General features: G+C 37.8%; 4 protein-coding genes across 4 annotated transcripts; 2 read left to right on the plus strand and 2 right to left on the minus strand.

Moving 5' to 3' along the window:
• Positions 1 to 6910: 6910 nt before the first annotated feature.
• LOC117630144 lies at positions 6911 to 9163 on the plus strand. Its single transcript, XM_034362898.1, has one exon. It carries the CDS (start codon positions 6911 to 6913, stop codon positions 9161 to 9163), a length of 2253 nt encoding a protein of 750 aa, XP_034218789.1.
• A 1795-nt stretch (positions 9164 to 10958) lies between these two features.
• LOC117631290 (18.5 kDa class I heat shock protein-like) lies at positions 10959 to 11629 on the plus strand. The gene has a single exon (XM_034364357.1). It carries the CDS (start codon positions 11067 to 11069, stop codon positions 11496 to 11498), a length of 432 nt encoding a protein of 143 aa, XP_034220248.1. The 5' UTR covers positions 10959 to 11066; the 3' UTR covers positions 11499 to 11629.
• A 2567-nt stretch (positions 11630 to 14196) lies between these two features.
• Positions 14197 to 15974, minus strand: LOC117633276 (UDP-glycosyltransferase 76E2-like). The gene is made up of 2 exons (XM_034367011.1): positions 15394 to 15974; positions 14197 to 15197 (listed from the first exon to the last, which is right to left on the minus strand). Exons 1-2 carry the CDS (start codon positions 15869 to 15871, stop codon positions 14323 to 14325), a joined length of 1353 nt encoding a protein of 450 aa, XP_034222902.1. The 5' UTR covers positions 15872 to 15974; the 3' UTR covers positions 14197 to 14322.
• A 2727-nt stretch (positions 15975 to 18701) lies between these two features.
• Positions 18702 to 20553, minus strand: LOC117630987 (UDP-glucose iridoid glucosyltransferase-like). The gene is made up of 2 exons (XM_034363885.1): positions 19956 to 20553; positions 18702 to 19813 (listed from the first exon to the last, which is right to left on the minus strand). The coding sequence occupies exons 1-2, from the start codon at positions 20434 to 20436 to the stop codon at positions 18942 to 18944; spliced, it is 1353 nt and encodes a 450-aa protein (XP_034219776.1). The 5' UTR covers positions 20437 to 20553; the 3' UTR covers positions 18702 to 18941.
• Positions 20554 to 22141: the final 1588 nt, after the last annotated feature.

Genomic DNA, 22141 nt, shown 5'->3' on the forward strand with positions numbered 1-22141 from the left:
AAAGGTTGTCCATTTAACTCTTGGAACTTTAGGTTCTCAACACTTGTTAGATTTTGAACTTCAGGCCAAAATCACATATTCTCATGGTATGGACATTTTTACAATTTTCTATACATATTTCGGGACTTCAAGCCCTTATATAATTGTCCATATTTTGAGGAACTTCTGGCATCTCATTTAATTGCTCATCCATGAGTTTAAGGAACTGCAGGTTCCCTTTTGTATATAGTGACGTTTTACCCAAAATGGTTAATATTTATGCATACGTCACTATTCATGTGAATAGTACTATTCATCAATCATGAATACATATCTATTCATATGTGCAGTACATTTGCAAGTACAGTTATTATTCATGTGTACGGCACTTTTAACCAATACGGTACTGTTACATCATTAAGGAAACCCAGGCCCTTATTCACATGTCAGGGATCAAGGACCCTTAAGTCCGATCACATGTTTACAAATATAGTACCGGAGAGACTGCCAGCTCTCATATCAATATCATCATCAAGGATCTTCAAGTCCTGATGTAATTGTATGATGAGGATCAAGGAACTTCTGGTCCTGATCTGCATACTGTAAAAAAACTCATCATACAGCACAATTAATCCATAAAATAAATTTACTGGTAAATAAATTACTTGTATGGACGTTAATCCCGCACCATACTTTAAATGTGCGGTAAAGTAAATTCATAAATTAAATTGCTGTATGGACGTTAATCCCGCACCATACTGTAAATGTGCGGTAAAGTAAACGTGCTTGTATGTGCACTAATTCTGCTCCATACATTTAAATATCAGTAAAGGCGTGGACGATAAACCCGCACCACCCTTTAAAGTAAATTTATGATAAAGTAAATATGCTCGAATGGGCACTAATTCTGCTCCATACATTTAAATAACAGTAAAGGCGTGGACGATAAACCTGCACCACCCTTTAAAGTAAATTTATGATAAAGTAAATGTGCTCGTATGGGTAATAAACCTACACCATACCATAAATAAAATAAATGCGGAATGAATAAAGTAAAGATAATTATTTGTGAGTTCATATCAACAACACAATCAAATAATATAATAGATAATATTATTATACTGATATATCCTTATATTAATATAAAATAAGAAAAGTAGGAAAAGTGATTAGTGGAATATCACGCATGCTCCGAGCTTTCAAATCAATTGCCTTTATCCCCTCCTTTTCCACTGCTACCACTGTACCTCCATTATTTTGGTTTATTTCACAGAACTCCAAAACAATATTTCCATCCAAAATAGTAAAAAGAACCGACAAAGAAAAGTAAAAGAATTATTGATGGCATATGATATGAGTAGATGGATCAGGCATTAGGAAATGGCCGTTGTGCTCTCCAAACACGCAGGCCCCATTTAATATTTTAATAACTTACCCACATTTTTGTCCTTGTTTGGTAAATTGGTCCTCTTCCAATCCGTCTCATAGTTGGCCGTGGCTGGAGCACTGGTCGGAGCGCATGAGCTCGAACGCGTACTGCTTGTTGAGGACGTCCTCGGCTCCCTTGACTGTGAGGCAAGAAGCCACCGGGATCATGCCACGTGGGCTGGAGCCATCTTGCTGTCGTAGTCAAATTGCTCATCTTGGATTACAGGGTTTGATGCGCTGAATTGGATCGCTTGCGGACGGAACGGAACCGTAAAGGTAGGAGAATTATAAATAAAAATCTGTCCGTACCCGACCAAGTGAGAGAGATGAGCATGAGCAAAATCAGAGTTGGTCTGTAGGTGAAGAGATTGTAGAGAATCTCTGGTATTTGCATGAGTCAGAGACTATTGATGTAGCAGCAAGTGAAAGAAACAGAGGAAGAAGCAGGGGAGCTGAGGCTGGAGAGAAATAAGATATCTGGGTTTCAGAGAATTCAGCTTGTAAATTTTGAGAGCGAATTCGTGCTGATAACGTGTTATAAAACTGGAGAGAAATTGATGAGAGAAAAGAGATGGAGGAAACAGAGGAAAAACCTCTGCAATTTCTTCGTATCATTCTTTGCATAAGAGAGAAGCCTTTTATAGGCAAAGGGTGAGTAACACCCGTGAATCTACAATACAATCATGCACCAAAGTCTACAAACAAATAGTAAGTGAGCTCCACTACTTTATACTTTACAACAGACATAAAGATATATCGGGCCTTGAGGAGTAATTTGCTCCGCACTAAGTAAAGCCTACCATAATTAAATGACTTGAAAGCGTCTTTCCTATTTGACAACATCCCGAAGGAAGACATTGGAGTGGGCATAGTCCGGATTGAATTGGTTTTTTCTTAAAACTACCGTTGAACTAATTACAATATAATGGTTTGATTCGGTTTTATTTTGACAAAATTCATGAAGGAAACAAATTCGAACCAAATCAATTTAAGACGATTTGGTTCATCTAGTTTGAGCCTAAGCCCAATTCTCTTTTTTTTGCATTTTTTCAATATTGTTAACCCAGTTATAACCAACAAATTCACAACTTGCTTCACACGTAAATCATTTTCTAGAGTACGAAACCATCCTAAAGCTCAACATGTCATAAAACTTCAAATTTCAATAACTAATATAGCTCAATTCAAATATCTATATATAGTTATTATATAATTCGAGTATTACACATGTAAAATATAATATAAATAAAATCATATTTACAAAAGCTCAAAACCAAACCAAACCAAATCATATATGATCCAGTTCGGTTTTTAAACCGTTTGACTTTTTCTTGATCAAAACCAAATTAAACTGATAATTACGATTTTGTTCAGCCGAATTGATTCCCATCCCTAGGAAGACACATGCACCCCTACATATCACCATGAAGACACCAATGATTAACATCTAGTTAGGAGGATGGGCTCCCGTGACAGGTTATCTGCGACTTGAATGAAGTGTTCTGTAGACATGAAATTGAACTTCAATTATTGAAGAAGGTAATGGGTGAAATCCAAGAAAAAGGCAATTACTTCATGAATTTTTGGAGTCTAAGAGCATTTCAAAGGGATATGTCAAATGCAAAATGTTAAATTTGAATTTGATGGCTTATGTGGCAATTTGACACTTTGAAAAAAAAATTGAACTCCACCCGAAAATACCAAATATCATATTATTTTATTATATTTTAAAAGCAAATGCGGCTCATATGATACATAAAGTTTTGAAAAGAGACTAAGGAGGGTGTATTCAATTATAACTTTTAAAGACATTTTGTAAGTGTGTGACTTTCATAGAGTTGACATATTCTTAATGACTTTTACATACTTTATAAAGTTAATGACACACTTTCATATACTTTTGTCATAGAGTTTTACATACTTTTATCTGTGAATAGTATTTATCTTTTAATATTTATCACAGAGTAGTATAACCAGAGAAAATTGCTTCTAATATTTATCTCCAGCATTGATAAATTTTGGATGCAACTAGCAACGTGCAACCAACTAGATTGGAACTGCAGCCTCAGGCTCCCGGCATATAGGAACATTAGTTATATCCTATAAGTCATGTGGCTGATACTATTACAACTCCTCATTTCATCTTTTGAGCTTAAAAAATAAATGTATTAGTTCCTAAACCTTTTTTGTGTGGAAGAACTGGTAAGTTGATTAAACCAGGGCGCAAATAAAGCACTAGATACAACCAAGCAAGAGTCCAATGCAGTGGGACTACGAGCAAAAAGAAAATAGAACAACCAAATACAAAGAACATGAATACATATTGGGAAGCTAGGAAACATGCTGCTTCAGAAAGCCACAAAAACGTCACAAGCCAACCATAATCTGTATAAACATAGTGCTACGGTGGGTAGGGGAGACCATCCTAAATAGTGGTGGTTTTATTGATAGTACACCGACCAAAGAGGGAGGGGGTCTAGAGACCCAAACATGATAGTGCACCCTCGCAATGGCCAAAGCTATGGAATGATCGAAGTCACTGACAAAATCTTGAGTAAATTAGCAAGACTTTTGGTATTAAGAATTAGCCTTATAAGTATTGAGAAGTCATTCATTTAACAAAGTTTTCAAAATCATTAACTTTTTGGATACTCCGAAACTTTTAAACACTTTTTAAAGTCACAATTGAATATCACTGAACTTTTAAAGACTATTTAAAAGTCATAGTTGAATACCTCCATACTTTTAAACTCATTAAAAGTTTTTAAAAGTTATAATTGAATACACCCCCCTAAATGATAGTGGGGTCCATGACTAAAAAAATATTTAAAAAATATTTGACATCAAGCTTTTTGATATGTTATTTTTGACATATCTCTTCTAACCTTCAAATCCATGTAGGATTTGACTACTCAGTTGGAGACGCTCTAATAATCTGATCGATTTTAGTGGCTATTAAATTGGCTGATTTTGTAGTGGGGTTTAAATTATACAAGGGTCCTATTTCAGGGGGTAAAACAACTGAAATCCAAGAAACAATTACAACTAAAACTGATAAAAATGAAAAAATTTAAATTAAATTAAATTACCAATAGAAAAAACACATTCTGATTTTTCTTTCCACTTGTCATCAAACTGGCAAAAACACAAAAAAGAATTGTCCGTGGCACTGGAACGACGTCGAGCTGTCATTTGGCATGGAAATGAACCCAAAATCCCGAACCAAATCAACAAAAATGTCGTTGAAATTTGCGACTTAGTTTTTTAACACCAAGTCCCATTTTCACTCTTTTTTACCCTCTATTAGGTTAGAGTTTGCAATTTTTGGTGAAAATTTCATTGAATTATGTGTCACCATAGTTGACGAATGACACAAGGGTGAGGGTGTCATCTTTTTCCTGTTTTGACGAAGATATTGTGCCATTAACCTGACATTAAAGTTTTAATTAATTATCTAACCCAAAAAAAAGTTTTAATTAATTAGGTTACCTTAATTTCAAACACAACCCAGGTTATAGTTTGTGGTCAAACCCCAAGTTATAGTTTAAGTTAATGTATCATATTGAATAATTATCTCAAATTAAAAAGAACAGAATAAAGAAAATTGACCTGAAATTGTTAATTTCTCCCAATGTCTCATGTAAATTTACATTATTCATGGATATGAACATAAAAAAAGATGAATATTTGGGGAAGAGTAGGGGGTGGGGGGTGGGTGGGGAAGCGTGTAGTGGAGGACTACAAGACTCCACTACCTAATTACACTCCCTTGCTATCCTTCTTTACACTTTCGTAGAATGATATAAATTAGAGTCTTCTCATTGTTGTTAACTATCATGTTACAATAGGCGTGCAAATACATATATTGTGAGAAGTTTCACAAATATTGTATGATTAATGGTGAAATTTTATTCATGTCAAATGTGCAGTGAAAAAGTATGAAAAAAGCTATAGATCAAATCTGAGATTTCTTCAAATATGTTGTGCCAATCTCTAGCAGGACAAGAAGATTTGGATAAAACAAAAGCTGTGGAAGGAGAATCTCAATTAGAAATAGCATAGAACAACCATGTTAGCAGAGGTCTTTAATTAAGAGACAAAAGTAACTGGAATTTTGATATAGTCCAACATATGAAATCTCAGGGTAAAATTGCAATATGGAAAATTTTATAATTTCAGCGGTGTGCCTCTATGAAATGAGTCACACGTCATTAAATTTAGGAACTTCTATGTATTCATAAATGTTGTTCAATAGTTACACTTCGGATATGAATCACAATTACATCAATAAAATTGGGATAAGGTGAATTGCATACCTAAGGTAGGTATGGATAATGGGTACCAATTGACCCAAATGAGTTGCCTATTACGATGGTAGTTTGTACTCGTGTAGCCATTGTCCATCCCTAACCCAAAGCCCCAATAAAAGATCAAGGTCAATATGTTACTAAGATAGAAGTCAATATGGTCCCCAACCATGTTATGAGTTGCAACAAGTTTGTAGTTACTTACGAGTACAATGATAACCAAGATATCAGTGTGCATGGATCTTTGTGGATGTATGAGCACACCTCAAAGTTTCAGACACACGAAAGCAAATATTTATAGTCAACAAATATTGGTCTAGAAATCCGGGCATAGAAGCAACACTTGCAAATTACAAACACCAATCACTCAAGCTTAAACTGAGCCGATTTCAAGTGTATCTTGGATGCGATTTTTCATATTTGTTAAATAAAAAAAAAGGGTTTTAATTCGATTTGTAATTTGACACGTGTGTTACTTTTTGTGTTCTTGATGAATTATATATAAATATTTTTACATGAGCGATATTAGGAAAGTTGTCTTCTCACACACACTATCGAACTGTCACGCGAATTCGAATTTGAGTCCATTGGTCAGTAATGTCAAAGACCCTTTTGTTGAGCTAGACCCAAGGCATTAAAGAACTATTTTTGTGGAATGAGTGTGTCCAATTACCCAAATGCCCTTGGAGCCCTAATGAATAAGTGCCACCTCTTACCCTGTTCCTTTCCTTCTTTTGTTTTTCCTTCCGAGATTTCCCTCCCTTTCTCGCTCTCAGACGTCTGGAGGCGCGAATCTCTTTCAAGTCTCTTTCTCTCTCATTCTCACACTTACCTAACGCCTAGTGATTTTCGAAGCATAAATACTTCATCTGTTATCTATCGTGGCTCTCTCAATCTCACCAGAGGTAAGAAAACTTCTCTAGCTAAAATTTTATTCAAGAAGCAATTTTTTGTACTCAGTAGTTGTATATCAAGAAATTTTTGTAGTGTTTTCCTAAATTTTTGTAGAGATTTCTGTTAGTTTGGACGGTTATTTTTGTACTGTTTTCTTGATGATTGCATTTATGCAAATAGAAATAGTTTTTGATAAATTGTTGGAATTTTGAAGAAATATTGGTTTGAATATATATGCTAAAAGAACCAAGTTTTGAAACAGAACGGTCATGGAAAGATATTTTAAAAGGAAATCAACGGTCATGGAGTCATCATCGCCTCCAAACGAAGTTGTTAATAGTTCAAAACAAGCTTGCTTGGAAATCAACTTGGAAGATCTCCCTCTTGATCCTGGACTACGCACTCGAATTTGGGATTACCATCCTAATGTTCGAGATCAAGTTCGAAGGGCTTATCTACAAAAAGGTCCTTTTCAGCCCCGAAACCATTCCTTCCCCCAGAGGAATCTTAGTGGAGGGCCAAGAAGGTTCATTCCTGCTTGGTTTGATGAATTTCCTACTTGGTTGGAATATAGTGTAGCAAAAGATGCTGCTTATTGTTTCTGTTGCTATCTTTTTAAACCAAATACTGGAGAACAAGCAGGCAGTGACTCTTTTGTTGGCAAAGGGTTTTCAAATTGGAAGAAGAAGAGTGAAAGGTTACAAGGTCATGTTGGAGGACCGATGAGTGCCCACAACCAAGCTTGGAGCAACTGTAAAGCTTTTTCAAAGCAAATTGAAGCTCAAACTGAATATAAAACTCTTTTGGGTGCATCAGTTAGTTGCATGAGATTTCTTTTGCGACAAGGGCTTCTGTTCTATGGAGATGATGAATATGAAGATTCAAACAACCAAGGAATGTTTGCTGACCTTTTGAGATTACGATGTAATTATGATGAGGATATAAAAGCTGTCACATTGAACAATGCTCCCTTAACCCTGAAGTTGACATCATCTGATACTCAGAAGGACATTGAAATTGCTATTTCGACGGAAATCATCAATGCAATCGTTAGATATATTGGTGATTCATTATTTTCCATTCTTATTGATGAGTTTCATGACATGTCTTCACAGGATCAGATGGCTATTGTATTACGTTTTGTAGATAAAGGTCATGTAATTGAGTGTTATTTAGGTATTGTGCAAGCTACCGATGACACCGCTGTCTCGCTTAAGGGGGCCATTGATGATTTCTTTTCTACTCATGGATTAAGCATGGCTAAGTTACGGGGGCAAGGTTATGGTGGGACAAGTAATATGCAAGGTGAGTTGAATAATCTTAAGACGCTTATAGTGAAGGCGAATGAGTGTGCATTTTACGTCCATTGCTTTGCTCATGATCTTCATTCAACTCTTATAGCCATGTCAAAGAATCATTTAGAAATTGTGGATCTTTTTACTTGGGTTGCTAAGGTGGTGAATGTTGTTGGAGAATTTGTTGAATGTCGTGACACTCTTCGGGAGAAACATGATGTTTTAGTTTTTGAAGCACTCAATACCAGCAAGCTTTTAAGTGAACAAGGTCTAAATGAGGGCAGCTCCAAATTTAAGACTTTGATAAGCTTGTTTACTATGTTCTCATCTGTGATAGATGTACTTGAGGTCATAGCAGAGTTTGGATTAGATTCTGAACAGAAATCTAAAGCACGGGTTCTATTGGGTCCCCTCCAGTCATTTGGTTTTATTTTTAGTCTACATATGATGATAAACATTTTGCGAATCACAGATGGTTTGTCACAAGCATTACAAAAAAATGATCAGGATATCGTGAATGCCATGAACCTAGTGAGAGTATGTAAAGAACAATTGCAAGTGATGAAGGAGAGTGGTTGGGATTCATTACTCAATGAGGTTTCTTCATTTTGTCAAAAGCATGAAATTGAAGTGCATAACATGGATGACAGGTTTCTAACTCGAGGGAAAAAAAGAGATCAGGTGATCACAAACATGCATTATTATTGTGTTGAGTTGTTTTGTACTGTTATAGATATGCAAATTCAAGAGCTAAATGTTCGTTTCACTGAAATGAATACAGGGTTGCTTCTTTGTGTGGCATGTTTGAATCCGAGTGATTCATTTTCTGCTTTTGACAAACAAAAGTTGATTTGTCTTGCTCAGTATTATCCAAATGACTTTTCTACACTTGACTTAATGATACTTGAAGATCAGCTTGAGAAGTACATTATGGACATGCGTTCTAGCATTGAGTTTTCAGGATTGAACGGGATCGCTGATCTTGCACAAAAAATGGCTGAGACCAAAAAAGACTCTGTTTTCCCATTAGTTTACTTGCTGTTGACATTGGCACTTATCTTACCAGTTGCAACTCCCAGGGTAGATAGGGTGTTTTCCGCTTTGAATATTGTGAAGAATCGATTACGCAACCGAATGGAAGATGAAAGGATGAAGGATAGATTGATTCCATATATTGAGACAGACATTCTTGATAGTATCGACGATGAGGTTATTATGCAACGATTTCAAAATATGAAAAATCGTCCATGTCAGTTATAATTGTAATGAGTGGATCTTTTATCAATGAATACCGATGTTTTTGGTTTTTGGTTTTTTTTGAGTTTTCAACTGTTTTTTTTTTCCTTTCTTGTTTTGAAATATTGTTAGTATACTTTGCATCCCTAGAAATTGAGTAGGTTCAACCATGACTTCTTGTTCAAGAAATAACGAGCATGGTGACTGCAGAACAAGTTACAGGTTTGTGTGAAGAAGTAACATAATCGCATGGTTTGCCACTCTCTCAAATTTAGCAAGAGGCGCGTACTGCTATATGAGAAAAAAAAAACCAGAAGCATTTTATCTATATCCTCTGGTATCAGAATTTAGTGGGAGTATGCAAGATGAATTTCATTTTGATCGTACTCTGATTTCTGGTGTCTTGTTGTCCATTCTCTACAGACTTTTATTAGCATAACACGAACCTGAAAATGGGAGACCCAGCTGATACTATAGCAGTCTTAATCTGTTGTGTACCTGTTGTCTTCTAGGTAGTGTACTAGCTCATACTAGATATTATATCTCAGGATGCCAAGTGGTGCCACTCTGTTTTTTATATCTTGAAGACCAGGTACATACTCAGATGTCTTACTAGTAAGATATTTCCCAGTATATTTCTTTTCTTGGTTTTTATTTGGAAGGTACATAATGCGCTGTTTTATATGGTCTGTGCTTCTTTTCTTTTTTTATTCTTCATTTACCCATGTCAAGTTAACCCATTTAGCACTTGGCTTCATTTATACAAGCTTCTATGGATTCAAAATTTCAAGCAACACAGACATTAGAGTCTTTTTTATTATTTTTATTATTTTTTCACTTCTGTCATTTCACATATTTTCCCAAACACTTGCGTATATGTTATTAACTTTGTAGTTGATTAAACTCTTGGCTTAGCACCCAAGAGACCTTTTAGTTGTGGCTTCTCAAGAACATGCTGAAGTCAAAATCTTGCTTTCTATCCCAAGCATGATTGTTAACATGATAAAAGTGCGGTTAGAAAGTTAGAACTAAGAAGAGGTCATCATATGGTGCTGTCTGGAAAAAATTAATGATTGACAAGGTTTTTTTTTTTTTTTTTTTTTGGGGGGTACAGAAATAAGGGTACCATTGATATTAGACACAGATTTGGAACTTTAAAATTGATTAGGAATTTTTTTTTCCTGTCGAAATTCAGAGATAGGGAAATTGAGCTTACTTATTAAACAAACATGATTGCTGAATGAGGCTAGAAGATAACAGAGATCATAGTATCATTGTTTTAAATTGTTCATTGCTGCATATTGTCACTAACTAATTCATTTTATTTCCGTAGTTCTCAGAATTCTCATATGTCTAGCAGCGCATTTGTGCAGACAATATGCAGGGGATGAATCAATGATGTTTCGGCTGCAATTCAAGATTGACAACGCCTGTATTGGTGACAAGGCACAGAAACAGAGTGAAGTGACTCGGAATGAACAATTTCATGCATCATGCAAAGGAAGCCATTGATTGGAGTGAGTTTTTCAAAGCTCAATAAGTAGGCTTTTGGGATGAAGAGCTGGGGCTTCAAAGGGTGCCATATCGCAGAGTTGTATTGTTGGTTGCCTATAAAGAAATGAAAAGCATGGTAAAGAGTGTTGCTATCCACACTCGATACACAAGTTCTCAACTTTGGACCATTAATTTTTCGAACTAAAACCAAAGACCGTTAATTTAGTCCAACACATTAGGCGGGGCCCACCCAATTTCTAGAATCTCCGAGGTGTTTCTTCTACCTCAATCCACTTTTCACCATTTAAAACAGTCACCAGTCTCAGCTCACTTCACAAATTCCTTGAAAAAGTTGCTCACTTTCTTCTCCATTTTTGTTTTGATCTCTTGATTCTCAGAAACTCCATCCCAAACCAAACCCAGTTGAACAAAGATGTCAATCGTCCCAATCAACGAGCAACGAGGCAGTGACTTCGACCCTTCCTTGGATCTTGACCTGTGGGACCCATTCACAGATTTCCCTTTCCCATTCCCTTCCTCAATCTCCAACGTTTTCCGGGAATTCAATCTGGGTTCTTCGGTAAACTCAAGACTAGATTGGAGAGAGACCCGAAATGCCCACATCCTAAAGGCGGCTCTTCCTGCGTTCATGAACGAGGACGTGCTTGTGGAGCTTCAAGACGAGCGTGTGCTTCAGATCAGTACAGACAGCGGTAGCTTCATGACAAAGTTTAAGCTTCCGGACAACGCCAAGATTGAGCAGCTTAAGGCCTTCATGAGCAATGGGGTTCTCACTGTCACTGTTCCTAAGGAGGAGCCCAGCAGACCCAATATCAGAGCCATTGAAATTTCTGGCGAAGATTAAGGTGGTGAGGTCTTCTTTTGGCTAATTTAAGATAATGGGTAGCTGCGTTTTGTGTCAGAATGTGAATAAAGTTTGTGTCTTTATGTGATTGAAATGTATAAAAAATAGGTGTGAGTTTGTAATGCTTTTAGCTGAACGTAATGTGCTATGTTGTATGATGTTAGATGTTGCGTTCATCTACTCTGTATTGTACAAAATATTAGAAATGATGATCATTGCAATAACTGATACTGCCAATGGAGTATGAAATTGTATGCTGTGTTCATCTACTTTGTATGGTACAATGTATAATGGATGATGAAATTTGCAATAACTGATTATGTATTTACATTGAGTTGTTGATATAATCTTTAACGTTTATGCAATTAGAATGACAAGATTTGGTCTACCAATTCATTCAAGGAATTGTAGGAAGAACCGGCTTGCTTCATAGAAAGTTCGATTTTCACCTTCAAATCTTTTGCTCTTTGCCTTATCACTTCCCCTTCTTTGCCCACCATAAGCATTCTTATAGCTTCCTATATTGGTCCTCTGTTCATGTCATTCTCCCATTCCAACCCTACACCCCATACTAGGCTCAAGTACCTTGAGTTCACTCTTTGGTCCCCAAAATATGGTTGGCATATCATTGGAACTCCTTCAGAGATGCTTTCAATGGTTGAGTTCCAACCGCAATGGCTCCAAAACCTTCCAACTGCGCTGTGCGCCAAGAGCTGCGTTTGGGGTGCCCATTTCGTTATGCAACCCCTTTCTCCAACAGTTTCTTGGAAACTTTCTGGCAATGATATGGAGTCGGTTCGAACCACCCACAAGAAAGGGTGCTTACCGTTGGCCAGACCCCACGCCATTTCTGCTAGTTCTTTACTGTCCAAGAAGGCTATGCTTCCCACGCTTACATAGATGACAGAGTTGTGATTGTTTGTCCAGCCATGAAATGCAATTCTGGTCCTCTTTCAATAAGCTAATGGAGGAGGCGGGAATAGTTCTGTGCAGAGGACCGATAGGAAACAATGGAAGTTGGTGTTCTTGCCGGAGATGTGCCAATGATGATTGTTCGAGGCAGTCTATGGTGTTCCAAATGATGGCCGAATATGACCTTGAATCGTGGGCGTTCACTATTAGTTGCGGTAAGTCATCCAAATCTCTGAAATTGGTAATTGGTAGGTCTTTAAATATGAGCGGTTCAAGGCCTGGTACCAGTTCCAGCATCATAGCTTCTGCACCCACATAGGTCGAGTACCAGAGATCTTAAGGTTAGTTCAGGCATAGGTTAAAGTTATGTTATGAGAACCAGAGAATCATAGAGCCTTATTTCTCATGAAAAGATTAAAACAGTAATCAATTAATTGATCTATTTGATGTATTAACATCTCATACGGCAGCACTGAGAAAGATGGAAGATGTCTGATTGTTACACACCTGGAATTGGAATGTAACCATCTTTTAGGAGCCTAGGAATTTCTTGGTAAGTCAGCATGTTTGCTGCACTGCTAGTAGACAATATAATGCTAGGAAGCCCTAGATGATTAGCCACCTATTCCGAGAAATACATGTATTCATCATAGATGATGCATGCAATCTTACTATGTTGATCCTCTTTCTCCATCATCCGAGCCAATGACTTCCGGAGCGGGGCTTTGCAGTTGGCATTAAAACCCGATATCACATCTATAAAATTGTGGGACTAGACATTTTGCTCATGTAAGCCTTCATACATCTCTAAGAAGTTGAAATCAGGGAAGTTCAGTGGGTTGGAAAAGTTGAACTGGGTGTCAGCGATTGTGATGTAGAAGCCCTTGGAGTGAAGGATAGTGCCGAGTTGAAGCATCGGAGTTATGTGCCCTTGGAATGGGCACGGAACCAGAACCAATCTGCGGCATCTATGTTGTTTTTCCCTCTCTCTCTTTCTGAGAACAGGTCTGTGTGGCAGGAATAAGTATTTTGGGATTGTCAAATAAGTTGTAAATCCATTCCTTGTAGCTTATAGACTAGCTACATCAAAAGTCAGCATTGAACTCATTCTGTGTATAGAGAAAATTCCTTATTAAGTTGGAAAATTAGGGTACTTAACTACATTTCCTGGAAAGGGTCTTACATTTAGCTAGTCCTTATTTTAAAATAAGATAGAAGACTTTGGAGATTAATTTAATAATAACCTTTGGGGAAGGAAATTTCATGGCTGAGAGCCGATTGGATAACGAAAGCTAGACAATTGGCTTTAGTTGGTCTTTAGTCATAAGACAGCAACCCAAAGAAGCCCATTTTTTGCTTCATTATGAAACCTAGGGTTTTGATTTTGTTACTTGTCATGCCTGAAAATGTTAGTCAATTAACATAGATACAAAATTAAAGCTAGAACACAGCCAGTTCAATGTAAGAGAGAGATGTTAACTCTTGTTTGGTAATCCTTGACCCACTACAGAGGGATGAATAATTGACATTGTTATCCCTGTCTTTTTTAAATATTATTTTTGCTTATTTATTATATTTATACAATCCCTTCTGTTGTGGGGTACTTAAGCTGAGACAATTGACATTGTTGGTCTTCCCTCGGCCATATGTTTTGTTTGGGTACAAATTTCTTTTGGGTTCTATATACCTAACTAAATTAAAGCGAAAATCTAGTTGGTCCCTTTTAGTGCTCTTAACTCTAACAGAACTACCTACACCTCCTTAGTTTGGTAGAGAAGATTAATGAAACAAGAGCAAAAAAACAATTTTTACTTTATTCAACGCTGAGGATGGACAACAGAAGCTTTTTTTTTTGACATCCACAAGCAGCAAGCCTCATCTATCAATGTCTGAAGAGCCACTGTTGTTGCAATTACAATGACATGATAAGCTCCACAAGCTTATTCAAGAAACTATAAGAAGAGCCACCCTTCTTCATACAAACTCCTATTTTCTCCTTCAAATCTTTGGCCCTTACCCTCATCCCCTCCCCATCATCATCTACCATCAGTGTTCTGACAGCTCTCTCTATCTCTCCTCTTTCTAACTTATTCTCCAATTGTACGCCTACTCTCCATACTTGGCTGATATACCTTGCGTGCACCTTCTGATCGCCAAAACTCGGCGTACATATCATTGGAACACCTTCAGATAAACTTTCTAGGGTTGAGTTCCAACCGCAATGGCTCCAAAACCCACCCACCGCGCCATGAGCCAAAACTTCTCTTTGGGGTGCCCATTTGACAATGCAACCTCTTTCTCCAACGGCTTCTATGAAACCTTGAGGCAATGTCTCATTCCAGTCTAAACCACAAATTGAGCCAGGTCTGATCACCCACAAGAAAGGTTGATTGCTGTTAGCTAATCCCCAAGCCATTTCACTGAGTTCCTTCTCACCAATGGATGCTACACTCCCCAAGCTTACATAGATAACTGACTTATGAGATTGCTTTTCGAGCCACGCAATGCAGCTGGTGTCCTCTTCTAGTAAACTACTGGAGGCTGCTGGTGCAATCTTGTGAAGAGGACCTATAGAGAAGATTGGAACTTGACATTGTTGCTGGATCTGTGCTAGTGATGATTGTTCAAGGCAATCCACGGTGTTCCAAATGATGGCTGAGGCCGTCCTAACATTGCCCGCGTTAACGGCTAGTTTCGAATAGTTTTCAAATGTGTCCAAGTTGGAGGTGGGCAGATCCTTGAACCTGAGGGGATGAAACTGGGGCACTGGATTCAGTGACAGAGAGTCTGCAATCCAGAGTTGTGCTCTTAGTTATAAGTAAGAAGAATGAAAATCATACAACATGGCAGAAGGAAACATTAGATCTACTATTCAAGTAAAGCATTGGAATTTTGGGATTTCAACTACCAGCGCTATTATAATAGCCTTTAAGATGGATACACATGCATACTGTGTTCTGATCAGGAAATATATCGCACATACCTGGGAATGGAAGGTGATCTTCTGAATGAAGTTGCAGGACGGCACTGCGAGCAAGAAAATTTGTAACACTGGTAGTGCGTAACATGATGCTTGGAATGTTTAGATGACGAGCCACAGCCTCAGAGAAGTACATGATGTCATCATGGATGATGCAGGTGATTTTATTCTGCGGTTCTTTTTCCATCACTTCAGTCAAGGTTTGTTCGAAACTCGCTTTGCAATTGGCATTAAGAGCCAACAGAATGGCCATTATATTCCCAGATGATATCTCATCAGCAGTTAAGTCATCTGGTATTGGAAAAAAGGTGAATTCAGGGTGGTTTGAAGGGTTAGGAGAGTTGAAATGGGTGTGAACAACTGTAATGGAAAAGCCCTTTGAGTGAAGGAAGGTACCCAACTGAAGCATTGGGTTAATGTGGCCTTGGTATGGACATGGGAATAAAACCAACCTTTGACTACTCTGTGTTTTCTTTTCCATCTCCCTCTCCTTCCCTCTCTTTCTCTCTTCTCTTCTCTTCTCTTCTCTTTTCTCTTCTCTCTCTCTCTCTCTGTCTCTCTCTCTGTCTCTCTCTCCAATAGGCTACAGCTATTGGAAACTGTCTTGCTTTGTGTTGGTGCTTACAGAAATTTATCATAATATAGCAATTCAGTTTTTGGTGAATAATACGGCACTTCTTTATTCCGCACATGTCATGCTAAATTAGGAATAAATTTGTTCTTTTATATAATTTCTTTTTTTTTTGGAGATAAGCATGTGATTCTAGCAGTTGGTTGTTGTAGTTTTTAAACAAATTTTGGAATCTTGTCTTTGAAGTACTGAAAATATACTGGCCGGATAGTACAGTGCCTGAGTCATGCATTATCCTGATGGAGATACTCAGCTATCAGTAATTTATCATCTACATCTTCATGGATTAAGGCGCTAAGGACTGATTCTCTCATCCTCTTTCAGAAAGAAATCTTGACTTAGTGGTTTAAATGATCTTAGAACTCTCTATCCGTCATCAATTGGTTTTGGGTTGAATGCTCACCTTCTAATAACTTTTTTTTTTTTGCTTTATGATAAATCTATTTTGATAAGCACGGATTGTTTGTTTGATAAATACTAAATTATAAATCCTAAACTTCAACGAAAGGTTTAGGTCATAATCAGATGGACTTATATCACAAGCAACATGTAGTTTTTGAAGTTGGAAAGAAAGATGTTCAATCTTTATAGCATAAATGGACAGAGCTCAAAAATTAAGTTGCTGGTTGTTCAACGGCCAGGCTGTTCTAGTTCTGAAGAAGCAATTTCATGTAGGCCATCATACCAGAGGGGAAATAGGCCTACTCGCCAACATCATTCAACATCTCCAACCAGATTGTACCGCTCGTGTAGGTGTGTTTATTTGTCATGCTAGTAATAATATATTGAGAATGCATAAATACATTTTAATTACTCCGGTTGAAAAGATGTGGAGTGAGAATGGAAACTCAAAGAAACTTTTTGCAACTTATGAAACAGAACATGACTTGTGTGACAAGCAAGAAGCCCAAGATGTCAGCTTTCCAAGATCACTCAGAGAGCAGGAGCTGAAAGGCACTTGTTTGGGCTTAAATCGTGGGATTTCGTTATCAGTTGCAGTAAGTCATCCAAATCTCTTAAACATTTTTATATATGAGAACCAGAGAACATCGAACCATAGTTCTCAAGAAAAGGCTAAAACAATGTCAATGCAGCTTTCACAGAGATGAAAAATATCTAAATTGTTACACACCTTGAAAGATCAATGCAACCATCTTTTAGGAGTCGTCCTAGGAAATTGGCTTTAGTTCGTCTTAGTTTCGAGAGAACCACCAAGTAAAAACCCATTTTCCTGCTTAAGTAGTATGGGTTTTCACAAAGATAAAAAACTTAATGGTTAGATACACCCAGTTCAATCTAGAGAAACAGAGCAATGGACACTAGACGTTGTCCTATCTTTGCTATTCTTCTTTATTTTGTGCTATAACAGAACCTCTTCACCCTCTTTCGTTGGTAGCGACGATCAACGAAAGAAGAGCAGAGAAACAATTTTCCATCAATGATTTGTAGTGGAATGATTGTGTGAGTTCGTAGAATCACCTTGATATTGTTGCTTCAACCACTTTGAAATGTAAAGTCTGGATTGTACAAACCAATGCATTGGAATAGTAAATTTCATTTAAGAGTGAGTAATGTACTACAAACAGAAGTTTGTTTACATCAGATGCAAGAAGCCTCAACTATCAATTTAATGATAAAGGACTTAGTTGAGGGAAAAAAAAAACACTTGTTGTTCCAATTAAAATGACTTTTTAAGCTCCACAAGCTCATTCAAGGAATGGTAGGTAGAGCCACCCTTCATACTGAAATCTATTTTCTCCTTCAACTCCCTGGCCCTCACCCTCATTCCCTTCCCCTCCTCATCTACCATAAGTTTTCTAACAGCTCTCTCTATCTCTCCCCTCTCTAATTACATACCTTGCATGCACCTTCTGATCGCTAAAGCACGGCCTGCATAACATCGGAAACCCTTCAGAAATACTTTTCAGGGTTGAGTTCCAATCACAATGGCTCCAAAACCCACCCACTGCCCCATGAGCCAAAACTTACATCTGGGGTGCCCATTTCGCAATGCAACCTCTTTCTCAAATAGCCTTCATGAGGCAACAGCTCAATCAATCTGAGCCATAAATAAGCAGTAAGAGGACTCAGGCATTAGTCTCTTCCCCTCATTTGCAGAGAGAGAGATTAATTTTAAGCACTAGAGTTTGTATTTTGTACTGCAATTGTTGCTATAATAGAATACAGAGTGGTCTTTCAGTCCTGCAGAGACCACATTAAGCAGATAGGTAAGTCAATTAATAATAAGTTTGCCTTTTTTCCATAAATTGTTTGGGACAGAAGCATGTGGTTCTCAGGAGAGCTGGGTATTGCGTTTCAAGAAATAAGTAAACTTTGGATACTCATCTCTAAGATTGAAAAGTATTTTGGCTAGTTGTGGGTAGTTTTAGGAGAGGAAACTGATCTTTATCATACTTGTCCTCTTTCCGTAAACAATTGATGACTCCTAGTAACATGATACTCTATTTCTTTATGTTAATAATTTTATTTTCATTATTTCTTATTAAGTTCAAGATGAGCCAGCATCCTCTATTTACTTCTTCTATATTGGTAAGCCGTGTCATCTTGAACTTTCCTTTAATTATACTTTTGATATAATTCTACACCATAAACCCTATGCTTAATAGTCAATCTTTATAAATCAAATGGCAATGGTTGTAAGCACAGTAACAACATCAACTTGAACAGATAAACAGATAATCTTATTTATTTTCACAAGGGACATGTTTTTGAAATTGGAAAAAATATTTTGACTCTTACACGATGTACATCACTTATTTATCAGAATACAAAGAGGCCTAGCATTCAACATCTCCCACCAAATACTGTAAGGATGGCTTAGGGGGAGGGAATGATTGTGTGAATTCGTTCCAGAAAGCACTTAGTTGAGAAAAGAGAAAAAAAACACTTCTTGTTCCAATTAAAATGACCTTGTAAACTCCACAAGCTCATTCAATGAATGGTAGGTAGAGCCACCCTTCATAATGACTTCTATTTTCTCCTTCAAGTCCTTGGCCCTCACCCTCATTCCCTTCCCTTCCTCATCCACCATAAGTTTTTTGACAGTTCTCTCTATCTCTCCCCTCTCTAACTCATTCTCCAATTGTATTCCTATTTTCCATACTTGGCTCACATACCTTGCATTCACCGTCTGATCGCTAAAGCACGGCCTGCATAACATTGGAACCCCTTCAGTTATACTTTCTAGGGTTGAGTTCCAACCACAATGGCTCCAGAACCCTCCCACTGCGTCATGAGACAAAACTTCCATCTGGGGTGCCCATTTCACAATGCAACCTCTTTCTCCAACAGCTTCTAGGAAACCTTGAGGCAGTAGCTCAATCCAATCAGAACTGCAAATTGATCCGGGCCTGATCACCCACAAAAAAGGTTGCCTGCTGATAGCTAATCCCCAAGCCATTTCGGCTAGTTCTTTCTCACTGATGGATGCTAGACTCCCCAAGCTTACATAGATAACTGAGTTATGGGATTGTTTGTCAAGCCACGCAACACAGCCGGTGTCTTCTTCAAGTAAACTACTGGTGGCTGCTGTTGCAAATTTGTGAAGAGGACCTATGGGGAAGATTGGAACTTGAAATTGTTGCTTGATCTGTGCTAGTGATGATTGATCAAGGCAGTCCAGGGTGTTCCAAATTATGGCTGAGGATGTCCTAACATTGTTGGCATTAGTCAATAGTTTCGAATAGTTTTCAAGTGTGCCGAAAATATAGATGGGGAGATCCTTGAACCTGAGGGGATGAAGCTCGGGCACCGAGTTCAGTAACATAGAGTCTGTGATCCCGAGTTATAGTGTTAGTTATACCTTATACGTAAGAAAAATAAACACCATACTCTAAGAAAAATGACTCAGGCATATTAGCCTCTTTCCTTGTTTGCAGAAAGAAACGTAGACAAGAGGAAACAGGGCACATACCTGGGAAGGGAGTGCAACCTTTTGAATGAAGTCGTATCATAGCGTTGCGAGCAATAAAATTGGTAGCACTTTGCGTGCGTAAGAGTATTCTTGGAATGTTTAGATCATTAGCCACAGATTCAGAGAAGTACATAAATTCATCATAGATGATGCAGGTGATTTTGTTCTGCGGTTCTTGTTCCGTCACTCTATCAGTCAAGCATTGTTCGAAACTAGCTTTGCAATTGGCGTTAATAGCTAATATAATAGCTACTGCATTCCCAGATGAAATCTGATCAGCAGTTAAGCCATCTGGTATTGGAAAGAAGGTGAATTCGGGGTGGTTTGAAGGGTTTGGAGAGTTGAAATGGGTGTGAACAATTGCAATGGAAAAGCCCTTTGAGTGAAGGAAGTTACCCAGCTTAAGCATTGGGTTTATGTGGCCTTGGTATGGGCATGGAACTAAGACCAACAGTTGACCACTCTCGGCTTTCTTTTCCATCTCCCCCCCTTCCCTCTTCCTCTTCTGTCTCACCGATAAGCGCGCACACACACACACGCACAAAGACACTCAATAGCTTGTGGCTATGGAAGCTTTATATTGCTTGACTGTCTCCTTGAAATTCATTGGGCCTTGAGTATGTAATATATAGAGACCATGCTAAGCAGATAATATTTAGATAAGCCAATTAATAATAAGTTTGTCTTTTTCCATTTGTTTGGAACATAAGCTTGTAGTTCTCAGCACAGCTGACTGCTGCAATTCATGGATTGATATTGAAAAGTATATTGGCTGGTTGTTGTGTCTGGTATTAGAGGAAGAACTGACTTGATGTAATAATTCCTAAACATCTTTGTCAAACTTGGCTGCATTTGTCAAACTTGGCTGCATCTTCATGGAATAAGTCCTACTCATCCTCTTTCAGCAAACAATGACTAGTTGTTTGTTACATGATACCATTTTTTCCTTATGTTAATAATTTTATTGTCATGATTTCTTATTAAGTTCAAGCGAGAAATTGATGAACCAGCATCCTCTATTTACTTGGTACGACTTGTCGTCTTGAATTTTCATTTAATTATATTTTTTATATCATTCTGGGTAAACTGCCAAATATCCCTTAAAATATTACATTTGTCGAAATCTCCATACCAAACTTTTTTGCCTACCAATTTAGCCCTCATATTAAATTTTATCGCCAATTTACTCCCACTGTTAGTTTTTGGAAATTTCTTTCACCGCCTACATACCACTCCCCCCTCCTCCCACCCCGCACCATTAGAAACCAGAATCCCTCTCCCAGCCAGATTTCTTTCTCCCTCATTCCCTCCCTTTTTGTCCAATCCCCGCAGAACCCAGAACTAGCCCCCCCACCCCCTTCGATTTCTCCCCACCCCCACAGATTTCTTCTCCCCCTCGATTTCCCAACCACCACTCATAGACTCCTCCCCCCTCCTCCTACCCCCCACCTGCAGAAACCAGAATTCCCTCTCCCCCTCCCCCCGATTTATTTCTCCCACATTCGAGCTCTTTGAAGAACCAGATAAACAAATTCAATTTTTAATTCAACATTGAAGCATATGCCTAACTTGGTACTTTTTTAACAGAGATTTGGATGGAAATTGCCAAAAATTAGGATTGGGGGGTAAATTGGCGATAAAATTTAGTATGATGGCTAAATTGGCAGGCAAAAAAAAGTTCAGGGTGGAGATTTCGACAAGCATGATAATTCAGGGAGTATTAGGCAGTTTACATTATAATTTTACACCCTCAACCCTTTATAAATGAAACAGCGGTGGTCATAGTATCAGCATCAACATGAACCGATAAAACATATGATCTTATTTATTTCATAAGGGAAATGCCACATGTGGTTTTTGAAATTTGAAAGAAAGATTTTGACTCTTACATGATGTCCATTACTTATTTGTCAGAATAGAAGGCCTACTCACCATATGAGCTCTTGACGCCCAAAATTAAGTGTCAACTTAGGTGAAAAGAGTCGAATCTTCAGCAGGGTAAGGGGTCGTGGACCTTCTTTAAGTAGTAGGGCTTTTCACAAAGATAAAAAAAACTTAATGGTTAGATACACCCAGTTCAATCTAAAGAAACAGAGCAATGGACACTTAACGTCGTTCCTCATGTCTTTGCTATTCTTCTTTATTTTATACTATAACATAACCTCTTCGCCCTCTTTCGTTAGTAG

Source organism: Prunus dulcis, chromosome 6 (genome assembly GCF_902201215.1).
Source record: "Prunus dulcis chromosome 6, ALMONDv2, whole genome shotgun sequence".
NCBI lineage: Eukaryota > Viridiplantae > Streptophyta > Magnoliopsida > Rosales > Rosaceae > Prunus > Prunus dulcis.